Below are 20,869 nucleotides of genomic sequence, written 5' to 3'. Positions count from 1 at the left end.
TTCATCATTAAAGTTACTAACCGTCTCTCTCATATCAACAAATTGAGGTAACTAAGAAAATTTGAAATTAAATTGACCAATTTAATCTTAGACATATTTAGCATATTTAAAATGATCAAAATGTTCAACAAAGTTTGTATGACCGGACATGATTGAAACCAGCCTAGATCCATCTTATCACTGGATCTATCAGGTGCCGAGAGGGATCAAATCTCTCGAGGTGCAAACCTTTCCTTAAGTTTTGCACTCAAAAAATAGGTTTGCACCTCGAGAGATTTGATCCCTCTCGACGCATGATCGATCCGGTGTTAAGATGGATCTAGATTGGTTTTAAATTGTGAAACTATATCATGATCATGTCAAAGCATAACATTTATATAAGATAAGGAGTTGAAGTAGTAACTTAACATCTAGAGTGCTTTAACAACACACCTAATCATGGTCTATCCAAATTCCATGAACAAATATTAAATATTTTAATATTTTCTTAATATTAATTTATAAATATAATAATAAAAAATAATTTAAATTTTAAAATCGAATTATTTAACACTTAATTTAATTTAATTAAAAGATAAATAGTTTAATATTTATTTAAAAAAATAATGATGATGATGATTAACATCCACTAAGACCACTGTGGTCTATTGGACCTCAAGAAAAGAGAGTCTAGTTGTCATTCTTTAAAATATTGTTTTTGTGATCAACGAGTAGGGAAAGAAGCATTCCAAGATCGCTATAGTTGGGTTGGCTTAATAATTCAAGAAGATTGGAAGTGTGGCTAATGATAGAGAGTTGAGAGCAGATGTGGGCAAGAGCCGAGCAATCTAAAAGGAAGTGTTTTTCATCTTCCACCTTCTTAGTATCACAAATATGACAAATTCTATCGTCCCAGGGAGTCTTGGGAGTAGACCACCACCCAGTCTCACTCCGTAGCTTATGAGAGTTAGTTATAATCTTAGTGATGTCCATTTTCTTCTTAGTGCTAGTCAACATATAGAGATAAATCTAGTTATCAAGTGTGGGATTGACCACCTCCTTATAGCACCTTAGCTTCCTTATACCCTCCAACTCCTTAGCATCCCACATCTTGTCCTTAAAACTGGAGGTAATAGTATCTTTGATACTGTCCTTGCTTCCTATGATGATCTCCTCTTTAATCCCCCAAAGGTTGAGCCAAGGCTGAGCATCTTGATGCCACCCACACTTGAGGCGTAGGTGGGGGTTTTGACTAAAGTTAGAAGCAATTTTTGGGAGCCTCTTGGATTCCATATTGTGAAGCTTTTTCTTATACATCAGATATCTAAACATAGTCATTTTCAATGGGGGACATGCCAACTTCGATCAAAAGGATAAGATGGGGAGTATTTCCCTTGATCTTGAGGTTATAGGTTACAAATTGCTTTTGGATCATCTCAATATTCCTCCATGACTCCCGAGATGTACTGCACCCCAAAACTTCACATCCGTCTAAGGTAACAGGGGTGACAAAGTCTCTAAGAGGAACCTTTTTTTACTCCAAATGTAAAAATCGTTTGACTTACAATTATTTTCAAGCTCATAATAAGCTTTCCAACCTCCAATAATTTTTTCTTGATGCTATAATTCTAGTTGAGCTGATGAAGAAAGTCAATACCCAAATATTTATAAGAAGAAACCTACTCAAGACAATGGTTATCATAGACGAAACTACCATGGGTGATCTTTTTGGATTTAATGATCGTGGCTTTAGTCTCGTCGGTATTAACTGTCATAGCCATCTTGGAGCAGTAGTCATGAAGAGTCTTGAACAATATAATCAACATAAAGGAGAAGAGTAATGATAATACCAACGAGCTCAATGCCTCTGCAACCCACAGTTTCTAGACACTCCTCTACTTTATTGATGTAAATACAAAAAAGGGGCGGGGAAAGGGGACAACCTTGCTTAACCCCGATATTACATTTAATATCTTTAGACCGCCCTTCGTTGGTCTTAAGCTTGACAATGATAGTCTCGTAGAGGTGGATCACATCAATCCGTAGTTCAGGAGGAACCATGATCTCTTCAAGCCTCTCCGAGAGCTTCTCTCGGAAGATAGTGTCGAAAGCTTTTCTAAAGTCCACAAAACAATATAAAAGATTGCTTTTGACTATTGTGGCATTCCTCTGCGATGATCCTAAGGGTGACAATGTGGTCGATGGTCAAGTGATGTCTCCTAAAACCAACGTGCCCTTTAACTCTTTTACCTTATCACCCTTAAGATAATTTTTAATTTTAATAAATTTTAAAAAATCCATTTTCCACACTTTCATTATTTATTCTCATGCTTCTCTAACTAAATAATTTAAATAATTTCTTATTATGCTAATTTAATTCACCTCCGTAATAAAAGATAAGATAGCAATGCCACGAGAGAATGACACATTAAAAATCTAAGAGTGGCATTGTTTTAAAAAATTCTGAACACGATTGAGAATGATGCACATTGCAAAACTAGCTATTATGTTTTGAATTGAACACTAATACTTTATATCACGTTATTAACATTGTGTATTTACATTTTACACGGCATTCCACGTTTATTTACAACACTATATTTTCAAAATTATGAGTAGTTGGTGGACGTTCATTGCCTCTCACAACGCAAAGATATACTCTAAATATGATCTATCTCAGCGTATATTCAATATTCCAATTTCTACATATTGTTTAGGATAATTCAATATATTACGTGGCGAGCTATGTATTTTTCGAAAAAGACACCACATATGAAACAAAATAGTGAGAACACCCGAATGCCCTTTACCTTAGCAGCCCCCGGATGTTGTGTATTGACAAGAAGCACCACTTTATCTGCTAAGCAAACTTTTGATTTGTTAGTATTCTCCACATTGTTCTTAGTTAACTGATATAAATATCCTCCTTTTTTCCTATTTATGCTCACTTTGTGTTTGTTCATCTCCTCTATTTATGCTCACTTTGTGTTTGTTCATCTGGGCAGAGTGGAGTGGGGAAATCTTAATTGATAATGGCTAGCAGAATGGATTCAGGATTGTGTTTATTGTTACTATTTGTGGCTTTATGCAAGTCTGTAGAAGGCACTGAATATCTTAAATACAAGGACCCATCTCAGCACATCACTGCCCGTGTGGAGGACTTGTTGAGGCGGATGACTCTGGAAGAGAAGATTGGACAGATGGCCCAGATTGAAAGATCAGTTGCCACTCCGGATGTTATGAAAAATTACTACATTGGTAACTGTTGCAGTAACAACACATACACACAATACATTCATCTAAAAATAAGTTTATTTATTTATTTATTTTTTAGTACGCTGACGCCAGTCCGTTCATTGAATGAAAAGAAAATGATCAATCCACAGTGTAATGCTATCATCAAGCACAGTGTAATGCTATCATCAAAATTGGTAATTTATTTACAGTGAAATGTTATCATCAAGATGGGTGAAATGTTATCATCAGGATGGGTAATTCTTGCAGTAATAACACATACAAACAATGTATTCACCATTCATTTCATTTTTTTTTTTTTTTCCTTTTTGTTTTTAAGTAGGTTGAGCGTACGCAGGGCCAACCCTTTCATTGACCGAAAAAAATTTGATCAATCCACGATAAAAAATTTTCACCAAATTATATCTATACACCCAATGATTTAATTCCTCCAAAATAACTTTCATTATAAGCCATTTGGCCGGAACTAAACGCACTATTATACCCTTCATGGGCTCTCTTTTTCCATTTCACCTTTAGCCCTTTTGGGATTTGATGGTACAAGATTAACATGGTCTTTGTCGGTTGTTGATATGGTATTATTGTACTGCAGGGAGTGTTCTGAGCGGAGGAGGCAGCGTGCCTGAACCTAAGGCATCTCCGGCCATATGGATGAACATGGTTAATGAGATTCAGAAGGCTGCCATGTCCACCCGTCTTCAGATCCCTATGATATATGGCATTGATGCTGTGCATGGCCACAACAATGTCTATGGGGCTACCATCTTCCCCCACAATGTGGGGCTTGGAGCTACTAGGCAAGCGGAATATCAACTCTTCCCTTCTCTCTTCATAACAATGTATCAGACAATTTAAGCCGGTTCAGTTCCTCTCATCGCAATAATTGATATTGTGGCTTCCTGCTAATTATGAAGCAAGCCCCAACTTGTTTGGCTGGACATTGCTTTACCATCACCCCTTAGGAGACAATGCTTTAGAAAGTGCCAGCGATCACCTGGATTGATATGACCAAAATTTTGAGTCGGTGCCCTGACATGATTAATAAATGAGGGTGAGAATGTGCTGATTAATACAGCACGGGAAAAAGCAAAATTATTTAGGAAGCTTCACTTACAGCTTGTACCAATGTTTTATCGATGCAGGGATCCTGATTTGGCTAGAAGAATAGGAGCTGCTACAGCTTTGGAAGTTCGAGCTACTGGGATTCCATACACATTTGCTCCTTGTGTTGCTGTAAGGCTCTTGCTTTGACTGTGCCTGATGAACGCTTATTCAAAAGTCACAGTAAATTCGGATGCTCAAAAGTGTTTTGTTTTTTGTGGGCAGGTTTGCAGAGATCCTCGATGGGGGCGCTGCTATGAGAGCTACAGCGAGGATTCACAAATTGTCAAGGCCATGACAGAGATTATCGTTGGTCTGCAGGGGCAGCCTCCTGCCAATTCTATAAACGGGATGCCCTTTTTAGCTGGACAGTAAGCTTCAAATCTTTTGTTTTTTCTCCTGGTTTTTCACATAGAACGTGAATTTTTTTTATCAATAAATTATACCAGAGCTTCTTGAAACAGGTTTCTATTTCTAATGCGATCTATGTATGTCTGCCAGGTCAAATGTTGCAGCTTGTGCTAAGCACTTTGTGGGTGATGGTGGAACGACCATGGGTATCGATGAGAATAACACTGTCAGCAGTTATAAAAGATTAGTCAACACTCACATGGCCCCTTATTTCGATGCCATCGCCAAAGGAGTCTCTACCATTATGGTGTCCTATTCAAGTTGGAACGGCGTGAAGATGCATGCTAACCGATTTCTCATTTCTCATGTCCTTAAGAAGCAACTTGGCTTCAAGGTATTGTGACAGTTATTCTTATAATCATGATCAATGCTGGTTTTGTGCATTAAGTTTATATTTTGTTTAAGATTAAACTCAACCAGCTTTTCTTTAATAGTAATTCTTCGTATTGATTACAGGGCTTTGTTATTTCAGATTGGGAAGGTATTGACAGGATAACTAGTCCACCTGATGCTAATTATTCTTTGTCAATCTTAGAGAGTGTGGGTGCAGGGATTGACATGGTAGTATATTTCTCTCCCATACTAGGCAAGATTGTTAAACTTTTAGTGTCCTTAATTAAATATGATACTTCTGAGATTTTAACGCCTGACATTTTCTGTTGAAAATATGCTCATATGCTCCATAGGTGATGCTTCCCTACAATTTCACATATTTTATGGGCAACCTGACTTCGCAAGTCAAGGGTGGTTTCATTTCCATGAGACGGATAAATGATGCTGTGCGAAGAATTTTGAGAGTAAAATTCACGATGGGACTCTTCGAACAACCTCTGGCCAATCCGAGCCTCGCCAACCAACTCGGCAGCAAGGTGAAGTGTCTGCAGTTTTTGTTTATGTTTAGTGGCTTTTTCTTAGGACCAGTGGTTCAAACCCAGTGAGATAGAACATTGGTTTATTTGACATTTAAAAGAAAAGTTCATTTTTTTTTTCTGAATTATGTTGTTTCTTAGGCTACAATTTAGGTTAGCACATCATAGATATGAATATTGTGATGATTGTTTTTAAAGTGAGATATAATGTTGTTCTAGGATTAAAAAGAAAATGTGTTTCATCTTCTAGAAGATTAAATTTTCATATTGTAATTTTTAAGGGTGTTTTAAATTCTTCCGGCCTTTGAATTTTAATGTGAAACTCATGAAAGTATGTTTTTATTAAAATATTAATTAATTTATTTATTTTTTTCTTCTTGAAGCCAGTAATAATAGAGAGCTTTAATAGTAGAGATAATTTTAGTCTTCTAGCTTAGTGTTGAAGTGAGAGAGATAATTTTAGTCTATAGTTTAGTGTTGGTGGCCTTTTGGTAATAAATCAACTTTATTTTATTCTCATTCTCATTATAATACCGTATTTTCTCTTTAAAATTAGTTGTTATAGTGTTACTAATGGTGTTGACAATATTAAGGGAATCATCTTCCACTATAACCAAAGATGGATCCAAGAGGTAGCATCTCTAGCTTTCCTCTTTTCAGCCTTCATTGCCTCTCATTAATGTCTTGTCACTATGATAGGGGGCCTCTATTTTGTCATGTTATCTAACTCATGCTTGTACAATAGATAACTTATCATAGCCTTACTCTCCATGGTTGGGAGACCCATCTCTAAAAGAAGTACTATAACTATCAAAACCTCCTCTTGATTGTTGTGTTCATACCTTTTCTATGGAAACTTGAACAAAATATATATGCTTGATGAAGTTTAAATTTTTCCTTGCGATGCATTTTTTTGTCCCATCTAACATTGTTTTTTGGAACATCAGGAGCACAGGGAGTTGGCAAGAGAAGCTGTTAGGAAATCTCTAGTATTATTGAAAAATGGAAATTCAAGGAACAATCCTTTACTTCCTTTGAATAAGAATGCTTCCAAGATTCTTGTTGTAGGGACTCATGCAGACAATCTAGGTTATCAATGTGGTGGATGGACAATAGAATGGCAAGGATTAAGTGGAAACTCAACAATAGGTGAGTTCCATTACTGATATATGTTATGTCAATTACCATTGAAAATCACATTAAGAGCTAGAGATTTAATTGACCTTTCTGATATTATTTTTGGGTGTTCAGGAACTACGTTTCTTGAAGCAATCAAATTGGCAGTTAGCTCCTCTACTAAGGTTGTTTATAAAAAAAATCCAGATGTTGACTATGTCAAAGGAAAAGGATTTTCATATGCTATTGTGGTTGTCGGAGAGGCACCTTATGCAGAATACTATGGGGATAATCTTAATTTGACGATTCCCTTAGGTGGAGGTGACACAATTAAGAATGTTTGTGGGTCCTTGAAATGTCTTGTAATCTTGATATCTGGAAGGCCACTTGTTATCAAACCTTACCTTCCATTGGTTGATGCTTTTGTTGCTGCATGGCTTCCTGGCACTGAGGGCCAAGGTGTGACAGACGTGATTTTTGGAGATTATGGGTTTCAAGGGAAGCTTCCAAGGACATGGTTTAAGAGTGTTGACCAACTACCCATGAATGTAGGTGACAAACATTATGATCCCTTGTTTCCCTTAGGTTTTGGATTGACCACATTATAGCTGAAAAATTAAAGTAGTCATTTAGGTTTTCCCATATTTTATTTAAAATAATTAATATGTAGTTCCCATGATATCAACTTTATGACGTGTACTTGTGTTTTATATTGTGATTTGAGTCAAACACTCATTGAGAAGTTGTTAGCTAAAGTTGTTTTGATCTATGAAATAGTCTAAACATATATGTGTGAGGTCATTTTTTGATATATGTTATGGAATGGGAAATTACATCTTTGCTCATGTATATGCTACTATACGATGTTTATGTTTCTTTTTATTTTTATTTTTTAATACCTGCTTTTGATGATGGATGTGATTTCATATTTTCTTACTTGATTTTGTGTGTTAATATGTGGATGATTTTTAGTGGGGATTTTCCTATGATTTTCCTGTTGTATTAATGAATGCAAGAGTCTAGTGATAAAAAATAGTAATGGATAAGGACTTGTGGGAAGCGAATAGAAGTCTACCAAGGAATGGAAACCATAACCAGTATGTTGTGATAATGATATTATATGAAGCATATTATAATTGTATCTCTACCCATATGAAGGTCCTCCCCCTCGAAAGAGGCAACCAAAAATTTCTTTCATCACTAGAGCTATTACTATTTGTAGTATTTTGGTTCTTCTATAATTACTATGATCATTACAATTTACATTTCTTCTCTAAATCTTTGTGTATTACATTATTTCTACTCTAAATATCCTAATTTTTTAGTAAAGAATGACACGATGGTATTACAAAACTTTCCTAAATTGGGGACCTTTTGATTTGATTTTATTGTTTTTTAAGGCTAGAGATGTATTCTAATGTCTATAAATGACATAGTGATGTATCATTCAATAGGTAAATATATGTAGGAGAATAATGTGTGCATGAAGTACAAGTGGTTTCACCTCATTAGACACCCTTGTAATCACTGTTGGTACCTCTTCAAGTAATACTACATTGGACAACACTTGTATATGGAATTTCATTTCCACAAACCCTTAGGTATATTGGAAGTCCCCTATGTTACCCAAAACTAGTTTTACATAAATTATTCTCTTTTCTTGTTGCTTTGTTGCACCAAGAACAACACTTGTGAATCTTACTTTTGATTATTGTTACCCACCAAAATGGGTAACCCCCTAGGAGAAAATGTTTCTCCAATTTTGGACAGCTAACCAGCCAATAGCTCCACATATTAGCTTGACGATGATGATATGTTGGCTCCTCCACCATCCACATCAGTGACTACACCTCTCACCATCCGACATTCCTATTGGATGAACGTGGGATGCCACTTAATAGGTTCTTTGATAATTTTGTAAGTGGGTGCTTATACTTGATGTTTTGGGTATTTAGTATGGATAAAGGGGTGACCACCATCCACATCAGTGATTACACCTCTCACCATCCAACATTCCTCTTGGATGAATGTGGGATGCCACTTAATAGGTTCTTTGATAATTTTGTAAGCGGGTGCTTATACTTGATGTTTTGGGTATTTAGTGTGGATAAAGGGGTGATATAGAAAATTGACTAACCTTGACCGTGAATTTGTTATATCACCTTACTATGGGGGTTAATCCTTAGACCTATGTTGGCCCAAAGGTCACACTAAGAGGGGGTGGGGATTGAATTAGTGTGAGATCAATTTTACCAATTGACAACTTTTCATAATCAATCAATCATGGAGTCATGAATCATAACTATAAGAATCATGCCATTTACAAGAAAAATGCATCATCAAGCTACCATCATATAAAAAATTCATCAAGAATCCATCACATCAAAAACATACACAAGGTTTTTACGTGGAAACCCATATGGGAGAAAACCACAAATATTCTTCTTCTTTATCTTTAATTCATTTACATATATTCACATGCTATGACCTACTAGAGGCAACTACCCCCAAGATATACAAGCCGTCACTTGCGATATTGATCTAAAATTAAGAAAATGAAGGTTTACTGTAAAATTTTGCAAGCTAGTTATGTCTTATGGGAAATGGATTGAAATTGGAAAAGCACATAAACTTAGAAAACTTAGTTAAGTTTTGCACATTCAAACAATGAAAAATAAACAACATGCAGCATCATAAGACAATAATTTGATGAAAAAGTTAACCCCTCTTGGGCTACGTCTCTAGTTCCAACTTCCAATGTTGACCCTTTATATTATATGATCAAATTTGAAATGACATCAATATACAATGTTCAAATTGAAAAAATAACATTGCCATTGTTTCTAGAACACCCAAAACTCCCTGTGTAGGCTCTTCTTGGGCTAAAAAAGGTTGAAAAATGGCCAAGTTAGGCATCCTTCTTCATTTCCCTACTAACTGCACTACAAAATTGATCCTCTATCAAAATTGGCAATGGATTCTGCCTTTGGTGGACATGCAAGGCAAAAAATGCGTGTGGGTTCGACGGAAATTCCATCGATAATGGTGAAAAATATGAGACAGTTAGGTGCGCTAATAAGGTATCGCCCCTATCTTTCTACCCATCAGTCACGTGGCAATGGATATGACAATGGGGAGTAGGCCAGAGGCCATGCGCCCCCACTAGTCCCTGCGGTTGGTCATATTTTGGTTAGAAGACCATAGGTTGGGCGCGGGCCGGGTGTCATGCGCCCATCCCTCACGTTGTTTCCGTCAATGGTTACATTGGTATTAATAAGGCTCGGGGCTAGGACTTGCGCCCTTCCCCACTCTGCTTTGCACTCGATTACATTTTAATACCATATGACTAGGGTCGGGTTATCTAGGCACGCCCATCGGATTGACTCTCCCCACAACAATAACACTGTTAGATTTTAACTATATATGACCCACTATATATAACAAGATCCAATGTGTAGTGTAGTGGTAAGGTGTAGGTTTGTGTTGCTAGAGGTCATAGGGTCGAACCCTATTGAGCTTAGTTGGTCCATAATAAATTTTTGCACAAAATTTGAGGGCCACGCAACACCCTCTCATAGGGCCATGTGGCGTCTTCCGATTGGCTCCACACCAAACCTGTCAACCAATCAAAACACACTGACTGTCCTTATATGACCATGCCATGTGTCGCATATTAATTGGTTCTTTTGACAACTATACTGCACAATCACCTGTTGACATTAGCACCACATCATTGTACGCCCTGCCCAGTCAACTACCCAGTCAACCCTGGGAGTTGAATTTTTAGTTATTTGTCAAAAACTTCAGAATGCGATAACTTTCTCATACAATGTTGGATTGAGGCGATTTAAGCATTTTGGAATCAAAACAACGAGATCTGTGATTTGGCACTGGTTTCAGGATAATTTGAGAAATTTTGTTTTTGAGCATATTTTTGATCCCCTAGATCATTCCTCCCCACTAGAAGATTTTGGACCAACAAAAGTCAGTTTTTACTCAACAATTAAGTGAAGGTACAACTCCCTCACTTTCCCGATTTCATTCCACCTTGCTTTACTTGGATTGGTACCTTTGAGCCCCACTCGAAGATACTCCACATTGTGTCTTTGTGAAGTCCTTATCCTCCTATTAAGAATTGAGTCTTCCTGCAACTCGTTTAAATATTCAAGAGAAAAATATTCTATAGATGGAATCTAAACATTCTATTCTTGATCATCAATCATTGGAGGTTCATACAATCTCAATCTTTCCACATTCACAACAAGTAAATTTGCATGTAAGGTGGAAAATCTAAATGGAAAGCATTGTTGCCAATCTTCTCCAAGATTTTGAAAAGACCATATCTAATATGCTTGAGATTTTTACCTTCACCTTGAAGTCTTTCCTTGTTGATATACAACCAAACTTGATCTCACACTTGGAAATCATGATCAACTCGATGCTTGTCATGTCTTGCTTTGCTTTTCTCTATTTGTTCTTGTGCCCTTTGATGCACTAGTTGAATTTGTTCAATGAAATGATTGGCTTTGTCCACATCACTATGTCATCTACTACAATATCTTTACCAACGATGAAATCCAAAGGATACTTTGGAAAATAACCCAAACAAGCTTCAAATGGAGATACTTGTGTAGATGAATTCTTGGCACAATTGTAGGCATGTTGGATGTAATACAATTGGTCATGCCAAAGTTTAGGATGCTTACCACAATATCCTCAAAGGAGATACATTACTTTTTTGTTTACTACTTCTGTATATTTTTTGGTTTGTGGATGAAATGCAGTGCTCTTCTTCAACTTTGTGTCCATGAGTTCCCATAAAATTGACCAAAACTTCTTGACAAATTGAGAATCTCAATCAAAAATTAATAGAAGTGGGTAATCCAAAGTGAACCCATACATTTTGGAAGAATATCTTTGTGGTCTATTCAACTGTAACATGTTTCCTACATGGAATCAACACACAAATTTTTCTGAAATGATCCACAATAACATATAGATAATCATGACCTTTCCTAGACATTGGTAGTCCCCTTACGAATTCCATAGAAGTACTTTCCCAAGGACAAGAAGGAATAGGAAGTGGAGTGTACAAACCCAAATTCCTATTGCTAGGCTTGCTAGTAGCACACATGGAACATCCTTTTACATATTTTGAAACAATTTCATTCATGTGAGACCAATAACAATACCTCTGAATTTGAGAAACTTTTTTGCCTACACCAAAGTGACCAGCTATAAGAGAAGTTTGGGCTTCCCTTATGACATTAACTCTTTCACCCTGTAGAACACATAACTTGCCAAAATGATACAACAAATTGTTATGAACATGATAATCGAACTCTTCAACATGATTGCCTTGACTCAAACTTGCATAAAAATTCTTAAAATCTTCATCTTGAGCATATTGTTCAATACTAATTTCATGCATGATTGAGTTATTCTTAAGAATGACAATGCATTAACAATAGGCCTTGATAACATATTTGCAAATTTTTTGTATATACCTTTCTTATACCTAATTACCAAATGAAATTGTTGTAGGAATCCAATCCACCTGAAATGTCTAGCTTGTTGTAGCTTGGTTTGCGATTGTAAATATTGCAAAGGTTGATGGTCAGTATGAATAATATTTCCTTACTCATCAAATAATGCTTCCATTTCTTCACACTTTGTACCAAATCATACATGTCTTTATCATAAGTTGGATAGTGAATTATTGCATTGTTAAAGGTTTCAGAACGATAACATATTGGCTTACCATGTTGCATCAAAACAACTCCCATAGCATAATTTATTACATCACTTTGAATCTCAAATGACTCCTTAAGATCTGGAAGTGCTAGAACTGGCGCTGTACTCTTTTTATCTTTCAAAGTGTCAAAGGCTTTCTGTTGCTTGCCTCCCCACAGAAAGACATGTTTCACACTTATCAAAGCTTCTAATGGTGTTGCAATGAGTGAGAAGTTAGCGATAAATTTTCTCCAATATTGGGTTGCTCCCAAAAAGTTCCTAACTTTTGTTACATTGTTGGGTTTAGGCTAATTCACAATGACTTCAACTTTTAAGGGATCGATCTTCAATTCACCCCATCCTACAATATGACCCAAATAAACCAAAGAGGTTTTCCCAAATTCACATTTAGATATCTTCAAATACAAATTTCCCTTTTTCAAATCTAAAACTTGTTTCACATGCTTGGCATGCTCTTCACGAGTCTTATTAAAGTAAATGAATTCCTTTAACTGGTCTAGAAAATCAGCAATGCGAAGAAGAGGATAGTGATTCTTTACTGTGATCTTGTTCAAAGCTCAGTTATCCACACACATGCGCCATGTACCATCTTTATTTGGAATCAAAACAATAGGAGACCCAAAAGGAGATGTGCTATGCCTAATGACCCCTTTGTAAAGAAACACTTGAATTTGTTTCTTGATTTTTGCATTCTCCAAAACTGACAATTTATGCATGCTAGTGTTTGGGAGTGGTGCATCCTGCTGCAAGTGAATCTCATGTTGGAGTCCTATTTTAGGAGGAAATCCTTTAGGTTCCTGAAACATATTTTCATAAGTGTTAACAACTTCAACCAATTCATGCTTTAGTTTAGAATCACATCATGTGAAAGCTTTAGATTCAGCAGTATCTTTAGCTTTAACCATTAATAACAAAAAAATATTACTAGAATTTACAAGCCTTTTCATATGACCAACACTAACAAGAGATAAGTTCATCTTATTGCAATGTGTTGTAACAATATACTCAACTCCATATTTAAAAAGATGATATTTTTTCACATGATGATAGAATATGGCTTTTCGGTCATACAAGTATGGACCTCCTAAAACAATACCCCAAATATCAAGTGGTACAAAATCAAGCTCTAACTCATCTATAAAATTAGTAGTTGTAGGTTTTAACCCCGTACAGAAATTACCTGCATACGAATTCTAAAACACATAAAATAAACAATGTGAGATAATAACACATAAAACACATATACATAGAGATTTTTCCCTGGATCCCAAAATTGGGACTACCATCTTGATTTTTCATTATGTTCCTTTCAATGTTATAATACATATTTATACATGCTGAAGCATCCAATACCATGGACCGAAAACCATCACGTCCAAAAACATGTGTGAAAATCATGCACAAAACCATAGGTGGGTCCGCCCAACCTAACATAGGTTCTAAAACCAAAATTTTCTGGGGCACTGCCCCAGACCCCATAGAGTGGGGTTACCTGCACCCCTCAAACCCCCTATGACCACGTGGGCTAGTTGTGGAAAGAATATAACACAACCCAACATTCTCCCACTTCTTGTTTTCTTTCCATAGGGGGCCACAAGATAGCTTAGTCATTTATCCAGCCCTGCAACACCCATTGTTTCTCTACACCAAGGGAACTTCTTAGAGCCCACAGATTTTGTCAATGCATATGTGTATTCTTCAAAGTGTCCACCTTTACCAACAACACCTTTATGTCTTCTATCATATCCCTCACAAAGTGATACTGAACATCAAGGTGCTTTTTCTTTGAATGGTAAATCGAGTTCTTTGCCAAGAAAATTGCACTTTGGCTATCACAGTCTATCCTTATAGCTCCCTGTACTAACCCCATACTTGAACATAATCTCTACAACCAAATTGCTTCCTTGCCTGCATGAGTGGCTGCCATGTATTCTGCCTCTTTAGTTGATAGTGCTACTACTGATTGTTTCTTACTTATCCAACTGACTGCAACTCCAAATAGGTAAAACACATACCCACTTGTAGATCTTCTCTGATCCAGATCTCTAACCCAATTCGCATCAACAAAGCCATAGATATCCAAAACTCTGTCCAATCCTGGTCTTCCTTGGTAACACAAACCATAATCACTAGTGTCACGCAAATACCTGAAAACCCGCTTCACTGTTGTCCAATGCTCCTTCCCTGGTTTTGACATAAACCTGCTCAATACTCCCACTACATGTGCAATGTCTGGTCTAGTATAGACCATCACATACATCAAGCTACCGACTGCACTTGCAGATGGAATGTTGGGTCCCTATAATACTAGTGATTACCCCATTACTATTGTAGTTATACCCCCTATTTATATTGTTGTGCCCCTATTACCCCCATATTGTTATTTCTGTGCCCCATAGAATCCCTCTATTGTTATTTTTGTGGCTTTATATTATTATTGTTAGGTCGGCTGGATTATATTGTGACTCCTTAGACTCCTATATATAGAAAGGAGGTTTTGTCATTTGTATCATCCAAGAATTGTTCATTTATGTAATGTAAAGGAGGTTTCCCCCTCGAAGAGGCTAAATTCTAAGGCGTGGATCTCTCTTTTTCATCTTTTTGTGAGCTGGTTCATAACATTTGGTATCAGAGCTTTGGATTCTAGGGTTTCGCTGCTCCAAACAGGTCATCGTGGAATTTTCGCTATAACGTTTTTTCTGTGACATTTCAGAAGTCGCAAAAAAAACCCATTTGAGAAGAATCGGCGATGAACCTGGGGTCCCAATTTCAAAGCTTTTCGCGTGATATTTTCGGAGATATGATCTGAGGAAGTTGGCCTTTTTGCAGACTCCTGAATTACATTCAAAACAGGTGACCTGGGGAAAATCGTCATAACTCTCTCTCTGAGGATCGGATTGAAATTTCGTAAAAAGGTACCGAAAGAGGACGGACTGTAGTTTCTTGTCTGTGGGTTTCAGATTCAAAGGTTGAAACAGTGACTCGTGGCACGTCGTACAAGTTCGCTCTACTGAACAAGTCTAAAAGCAAGTCACTGTGGGAGATTTCACATAACTCTTCCTTGGAGAATCCAATTGGGCTTAGACTTGTGGCATTGGAAAGAGGACGCAGAAGGCTACTACAGGTTGAAACCTCAGAATTGGATGATCTGAAATTACAGAGATACATCAGATTCAATATTAGGCTTCTATAAAGTGAAAAAAGGTGTGTAGTTTTTTTATTATTTTTGTTTAAGCTTGGTTTAACGGAATTCAAAGGGCATAGTAAAGCATTATTATCGGTAACTGATGCCCCGAGGAAAGAAAATGCAAACACCTAGTAAGGAACCTGAAAGCTCTAGCATGACTCATGAAGAAGAGGAAGAAATGCTACATGATATATCAAAATTACAAGAACAAGTGCAACATATGTCACGCTCACAAAAGCTAACAGAAGCTAAGATAAATGGCGTGGAATCTAAGATAAAGGGCATGGAAGCTAAGATGGATGATTTGAAGACAGATTTGAAGACAAACATGGAAGATTTGAAGACAGATTTGAAGACAGACATGGCAGATTTGAAGACAGATTTGACAAATTTTCTACAAGAAATACTTACTAATGGTGAAAAGGTAGTAAAGGAAACTCATGATGAGAACAAAAGAAATGTTAATCATGATTCCATAGACTCTAATGTTGGATCGAAGACTCACCATGTTCCAAAAATCGATATGAGGAAGTTTGATGGCAAGGATCCCGCCACATGGATATTACAGATGGAGCAATTCTTCGATCTCAATAATGTGCAAAACACACAAAAGGTACGTATGGCAACTTTATATTTGGAACCAAATCAGTTTGTATGGTATCAATGGCTTTGTTCTCGTAAACAATTTATCACTTGGGCAATTTTTACGGAAGAATTGATAGACATTATGAGGATACAAAAAGCAACACTTTTTTTAGCCAATTGATAAGTCTCAAACAAAAGGGTTCAATAATGGAGCACATTGAGGAGTTCCAAAAATTGAACATAAGGGTAAAAGATATTCCAGAGGGGCATAGGATTGATGTGTTCATAGGGTCTTTAAAGGATAATATCCAACATGATGTGCGCCTTTGGGAACCTGATTCATTAGAGAAGGCATTCAGGTTAGCAAGAAAAATGGAAAGCAAAATTATGGCAAGTAGGAAGCATACCATTCACAACTATAAAGACGGAAGTGTTGTTGCCCATAGTCTTCCACAACCTACAAGGTTGACACCACAACAATTGGAAGAAAAAAGAGCAAAAGGGCTTTGTTACAATTGTGATAGCAAATACACAAAAGGTCATAAGTGTGCTGAGAAGAAATTATTCTACATAGATTGTGAAGAGGAAGAAGAAAAGGAGCAAGAAAGGTCAAAAGAAGAGGATATATTCCAAGAACAAAGCCTAGATGAAGAACAAATAAATCCGACCATATCTTGTAATGCATTGGCGGGAATTACCACTCCTCAAACCATCAAGATAGAAGGACAAATCAAGAAGAAAAAGGTAATAGTGTTGATTGATTCAGAAAGCACCCACAATTTTATTCATTGTAGGGTAGCAAAAGAATTGAATTGCTTCCTATATCCAGCACAAGAGTGTCAAGTGATGATTGCAAATGGAGGAACAATAAATTGTTCTGGAAAGTGCCATAATATCAAGCTATCCATGGGAGAATATGTATTGACTAGCCCAATGCTTTCCATTCCAATGGGAGGTGCTGATGTTGTACTAGGAGTCCAATGGCTACAATCCTTGGGTACAATAGCTTTTAATTTTCAAGAACTCTTCATGAAATTTTCTGTGGAAGGAAAGGAATTTGAATTAAGGGGTATTGCAGGGAAACCAGGAAAGATAATCAGCTCTAATGGCATGACAAAGCTTCTAAAAAAGGAGCAAAGAGGTGTAATTGCACAATTATGTTCGCTAGATGTTTCCACATTGGAATCATCTATTTCTCCAGATCTCCAAAAAGTCCTGGACAATCATTCCAAGGTATTTGAGACTCCCAAAGGTCTCCCACCTATGCGTGATCATGATCATGCTATTCATCTGATTCCAGGAAGTGTTCCTCCAAACATCAGGCCGTACAGATATCCATATGTCCAAAAAAGTGAAATTGAACGTATGGTTGCAGAAATGCTAGAGGCTGGTATAATTCAACCGAGTCAAAGTTCTTTCTCAGCTCCAGTAGTATTGGTGCACAAGAAGGATGGATCATGGCGCATGTGTCCAGATTATAGGGAGCTCAACAAGCTCACAATTAAAGATAAGTTCCCCATTCCTGTTATTGATGAATTACTGGATGAATTACATGGATCAATTTACTTCACCAAGTTGGATCTTCGTTCGGGATATCATCAAATTAGAATGAAGATTGAAGACATTCCGAAAACGGCATTTAGAACTCATGAGGGTCATTATGAATTTTTGGTCATGCCTTTTGGCCTTACCAATGCACCTTCAACATTTCAAGGTTTGATGAATTCAATTTTCAAACCATTCCTTAGAAAATTTGTGTTAGTATTTTTTGATGATATACTAATCTACAGCAAGTCTTGGAAGGATCATGTTGAACATGTTGACAGGGTGTTACAACTATTGGAGGAGAAACAATTATATGCAAAAAGATCCAAATGTTTCTTTGGAGTCCAGGAGGTGGAATATTTGGGTCATATTGTATCTCATGAAGGAGTTAAGGTAGACCCTAGCAAAATTAAAGCCATTAAGGAATGGAAAATCCCCACATCCATAAAGCATCTGCGAGGATTTCTTGGGTTGACAGGGTATTATCGCAAGTTTGTTAAGAATTATGGGAGAATAGCAGCACCTCTAACAACATTATTGAAGAAAGATTCATTTTCATGGACTTCGGAAGCAACAAAGGCCTTTGAAAATCTTAAAGAGGCAATGTGCCAAGCACCGGTCTTAGCTACGCCGGAATTCACAAAAACCTTTATTGTGGAATGTGATGCTTCAGGAAATGGAATTGGTGCTGTTCTAATGCAAGATGAAAGACCCATTGCTTTTGAAAGTCGTCCAATCAAGGGAAAGTTTTTAAGCAAAGCTATTTATGAGAAGGAAATGTTGGCAATACTCCATGCACTTAAGAAATGGCGACCCTACCTAATGGGAAGACACTTCAAGGTAAAAACGGATCATGATAGCCTTAAATACTTTTTAGAACAAAGATTATCCTCTGAAGAGCAACAAAAGTGGGTCACAAAGATGTTGGGTTATGACTTTGAAATCATCTACAAAAAAGGGAAGCAAAATGTGGTGGCAGATGCACTCTCAAGAAAGGATGAGGATGTGGAAGCATTGTTGTGTGCCATTTCTATTATCCAACCAGATTGGATAAACGAAGCAAGGGAGGAATGGAAGAACGACGAAGAAGTGTGGGCACTTATTCAAAAGCTACAACAAGATTCCAGTACTTCTGATACATTTAGCTAGAAAAATGATTCGTTATGGTACAAAGATCGCTTATACCTCTGTAAGAATTCCTAGCTAAAACAAAAGATTCTTATGGAATTGCACACTTCTCCCTTAGGAGGGCACTCAGGATTTTTAAAAACTTACCACAGGGTTAGGAAGGAATTTTTTTGGGATGGCCTTAAATCAGATATTCAAAAGTTTGTGGCGGAATGTTTGGTTTGCCAGCAAAATAAAGTTGAAACAATTAAGACAGCAGGTCTATTACAACCTTTATCCATTCCAAGCCAACGTTGGGAGGAGGTTTCAATGGATTTTATCACAGGTTTACCCAAGTCTGAGGGAAAGAGTGTCATCATGGTGGTAGTTGATAGACTTACCAAGTATGCACACTTTTGTGCATTATCACATCCATTTAAAGCCAGTACAATTTCTACTGCATTTATGGAAACAGTTCAAAAGCTACATGGAAACCCAAAGATTATTGTAAGTGACAGAGATCCCATTTTCACTGGAAATTTTTGGACAGAATTATTTTCTTGTCTTGGGACTCAGTTAGCTCATAGCTCATCTTATCATCCTCAATCTGATGGGCAAACTGAGATAGTAAACAAATGTTTGGAAGGATATCTTCGTTGCTTTGTATCTGATAAACATACACAATGGGTCAAATGGTTGCCTCTGGCTGAATGGTGGTATAACACTTCCTTCCATACAGCAACAAAAATGACCCCATTTATGGCACTTTATGGGTATCAACCACCATCCATCACATCATATTTAAGAGAAAATTCTAAGGTTCAGGCAGTGGAACATCACATCGAACATCAGCAACAAGTCCTCCAACTCTTAAAGGATAACCTCGTGTTGGCACAAAATAGAATGAAACAACAGGCATATCAACATCGCAGTGAAAGAAGTTTTGATGTAGGTGATTGGGTATTCCTACGGCTACAACCATATAAGCAAATGTCCCTAAAGCAAGCTAAGAAGGATAATAAATTATCACCAAAGTATTATGGTCCGTACAAGGTGTTGGAAAAGATTGGGACTATGGCATACAAATTGGAGCTTCCTGCAGCTTCTCGATTGCACCCAGTTTTCCATGTTTCATGCTTAAAGAAGGTTATAGGTGACAAGCTCCCAATTCAAACAATATTGCCAGAACTTGACGAGGAAGGAGAAATTATATTGGAACCAGAAGCAATCACAGAAACAAGAACTCGACAGCTACGAAATCGATCAATTTCAGAGTATCTTGTCAAGTGGAAGAACTTATCCGCTGAAGATTCCACATGGGAGGATGAGAATTTTATGCAGAAGTATCCAGATCTGCTGAAGCGTTGAGGACAACACTTTTTTTGAAGGAGAGGGGCATGTTGGGTCCCTATAATACTAGTGATTACCCCATTACTATTGTAGTTATACCCCCTATTTATATTGTTGTGCCCCTATTACCCCCATATTGTTATTTCTGTGCCCCATAGAATCCCTCTATTGTTATTTTTGTGGCTTTATATTATTATTGTTAGGTCGGCTGGATTATATTGTGACTCCTTAGACTCCTATATATAGAAAGGAGGTTTTGTCATTTGTATCATCCAAGAATTGTTCATTTATGTAATGTAAAGGAGGTTTCCCCCTCGAAGAGGCTGAATTCTAAGGCGTGGATCTCTCTTTTCTATCTTTTTGTGAGCTGGTTCATAACATGGAACAAGGGACATATCCTCTTCCTCTTCTTATGTCTTGGGACACTGTTCAACAGATAACTTTACACCTACCAGAATAGGAACCTTCACCGATTTACTATCTTGCATATTAAAGCTTTGCAATATTGTCTCGACATACTTCCTCTAGTTTAACCAGAGCTTCCTCTTTGCCTAATATCTTTTAATTTCCATGCCCAAAATATAGTTTGCAGAACCAAGATATTTCATGT

General features: G+C 37.0%; 1 protein-coding gene across 1 annotated transcript; it reads left to right on the top strand.

Annotated features, from left to right (window-relative positions):
* The first annotated feature begins 2,920 nt into the window (after positions 1–2,920).
* On the top strand, positions 2,921–7,441 carry LOC149233605 (uncharacterized). The gene is made up of 9 exons (XM_089379805.1): positions 2,921–3,237; positions 3,827–4,031; positions 4,377–4,467; positions 4,561–4,706; positions 4,837–5,080; positions 5,203–5,307; positions 5,433–5,615; positions 6,563–6,764; positions 6,867–7,441. The coding sequence occupies exons 1-9, from the start codon at positions 3,012–3,014 to the stop codon at positions 7,337–7,339; spliced, it is 1,875 nt and encodes a 624-aa protein (XP_089235931.1). The 5' UTR covers positions 2,921–3,011; the 3' UTR covers positions 7,340–7,441.
* Positions 7,442–20,869: the final 13,428 nt, after the last annotated feature.

The sequence above is a fragment of the Pinus tabuliformis genome, chromosome J (genome assembly GCF_031772625.1).
Source record: "Pinus tabuliformis cultivar Carrire ecotype Pingquan chromosome J, CPIR1, whole genome shotgun sequence".
Lineage (NCBI taxonomy): Eukaryota > Viridiplantae > Streptophyta > Pinopsida > Pinales > Pinaceae > Pinus > Pinus tabuliformis.
Note: the sequence above shows the minus strand (reverse complement) of the source record. Positions and strands in the feature narration are given on the sequence as shown.

What these genes read in the sequence shown, in the direction of transcription:
- LOC149233605 (XM_089379805.1), top strand. Translation starts at nt 3,012, where the DNA reads ATGGCTAGCAGAATGGATTCAGGATTGTGTTTATTGTTACTATTTGTG. An exon ending in TGGGTGCAGGGATTGACATG is followed by an intron (nt 5,308 to 5,432) that starts GTAGTATATTTC and finishes TATGCTCCATAG; the next exon opens with GTGATGCTTCCCTACAATTT. An exon ending in CCAACCAACTCGGCAGCAAG is followed by an intron (nt 5,616 to 6,562) that starts GTGAAGTGTCTG and finishes TTGGAACATCAG; the next exon opens with GAGCACAGGGAGTTGGCAAG.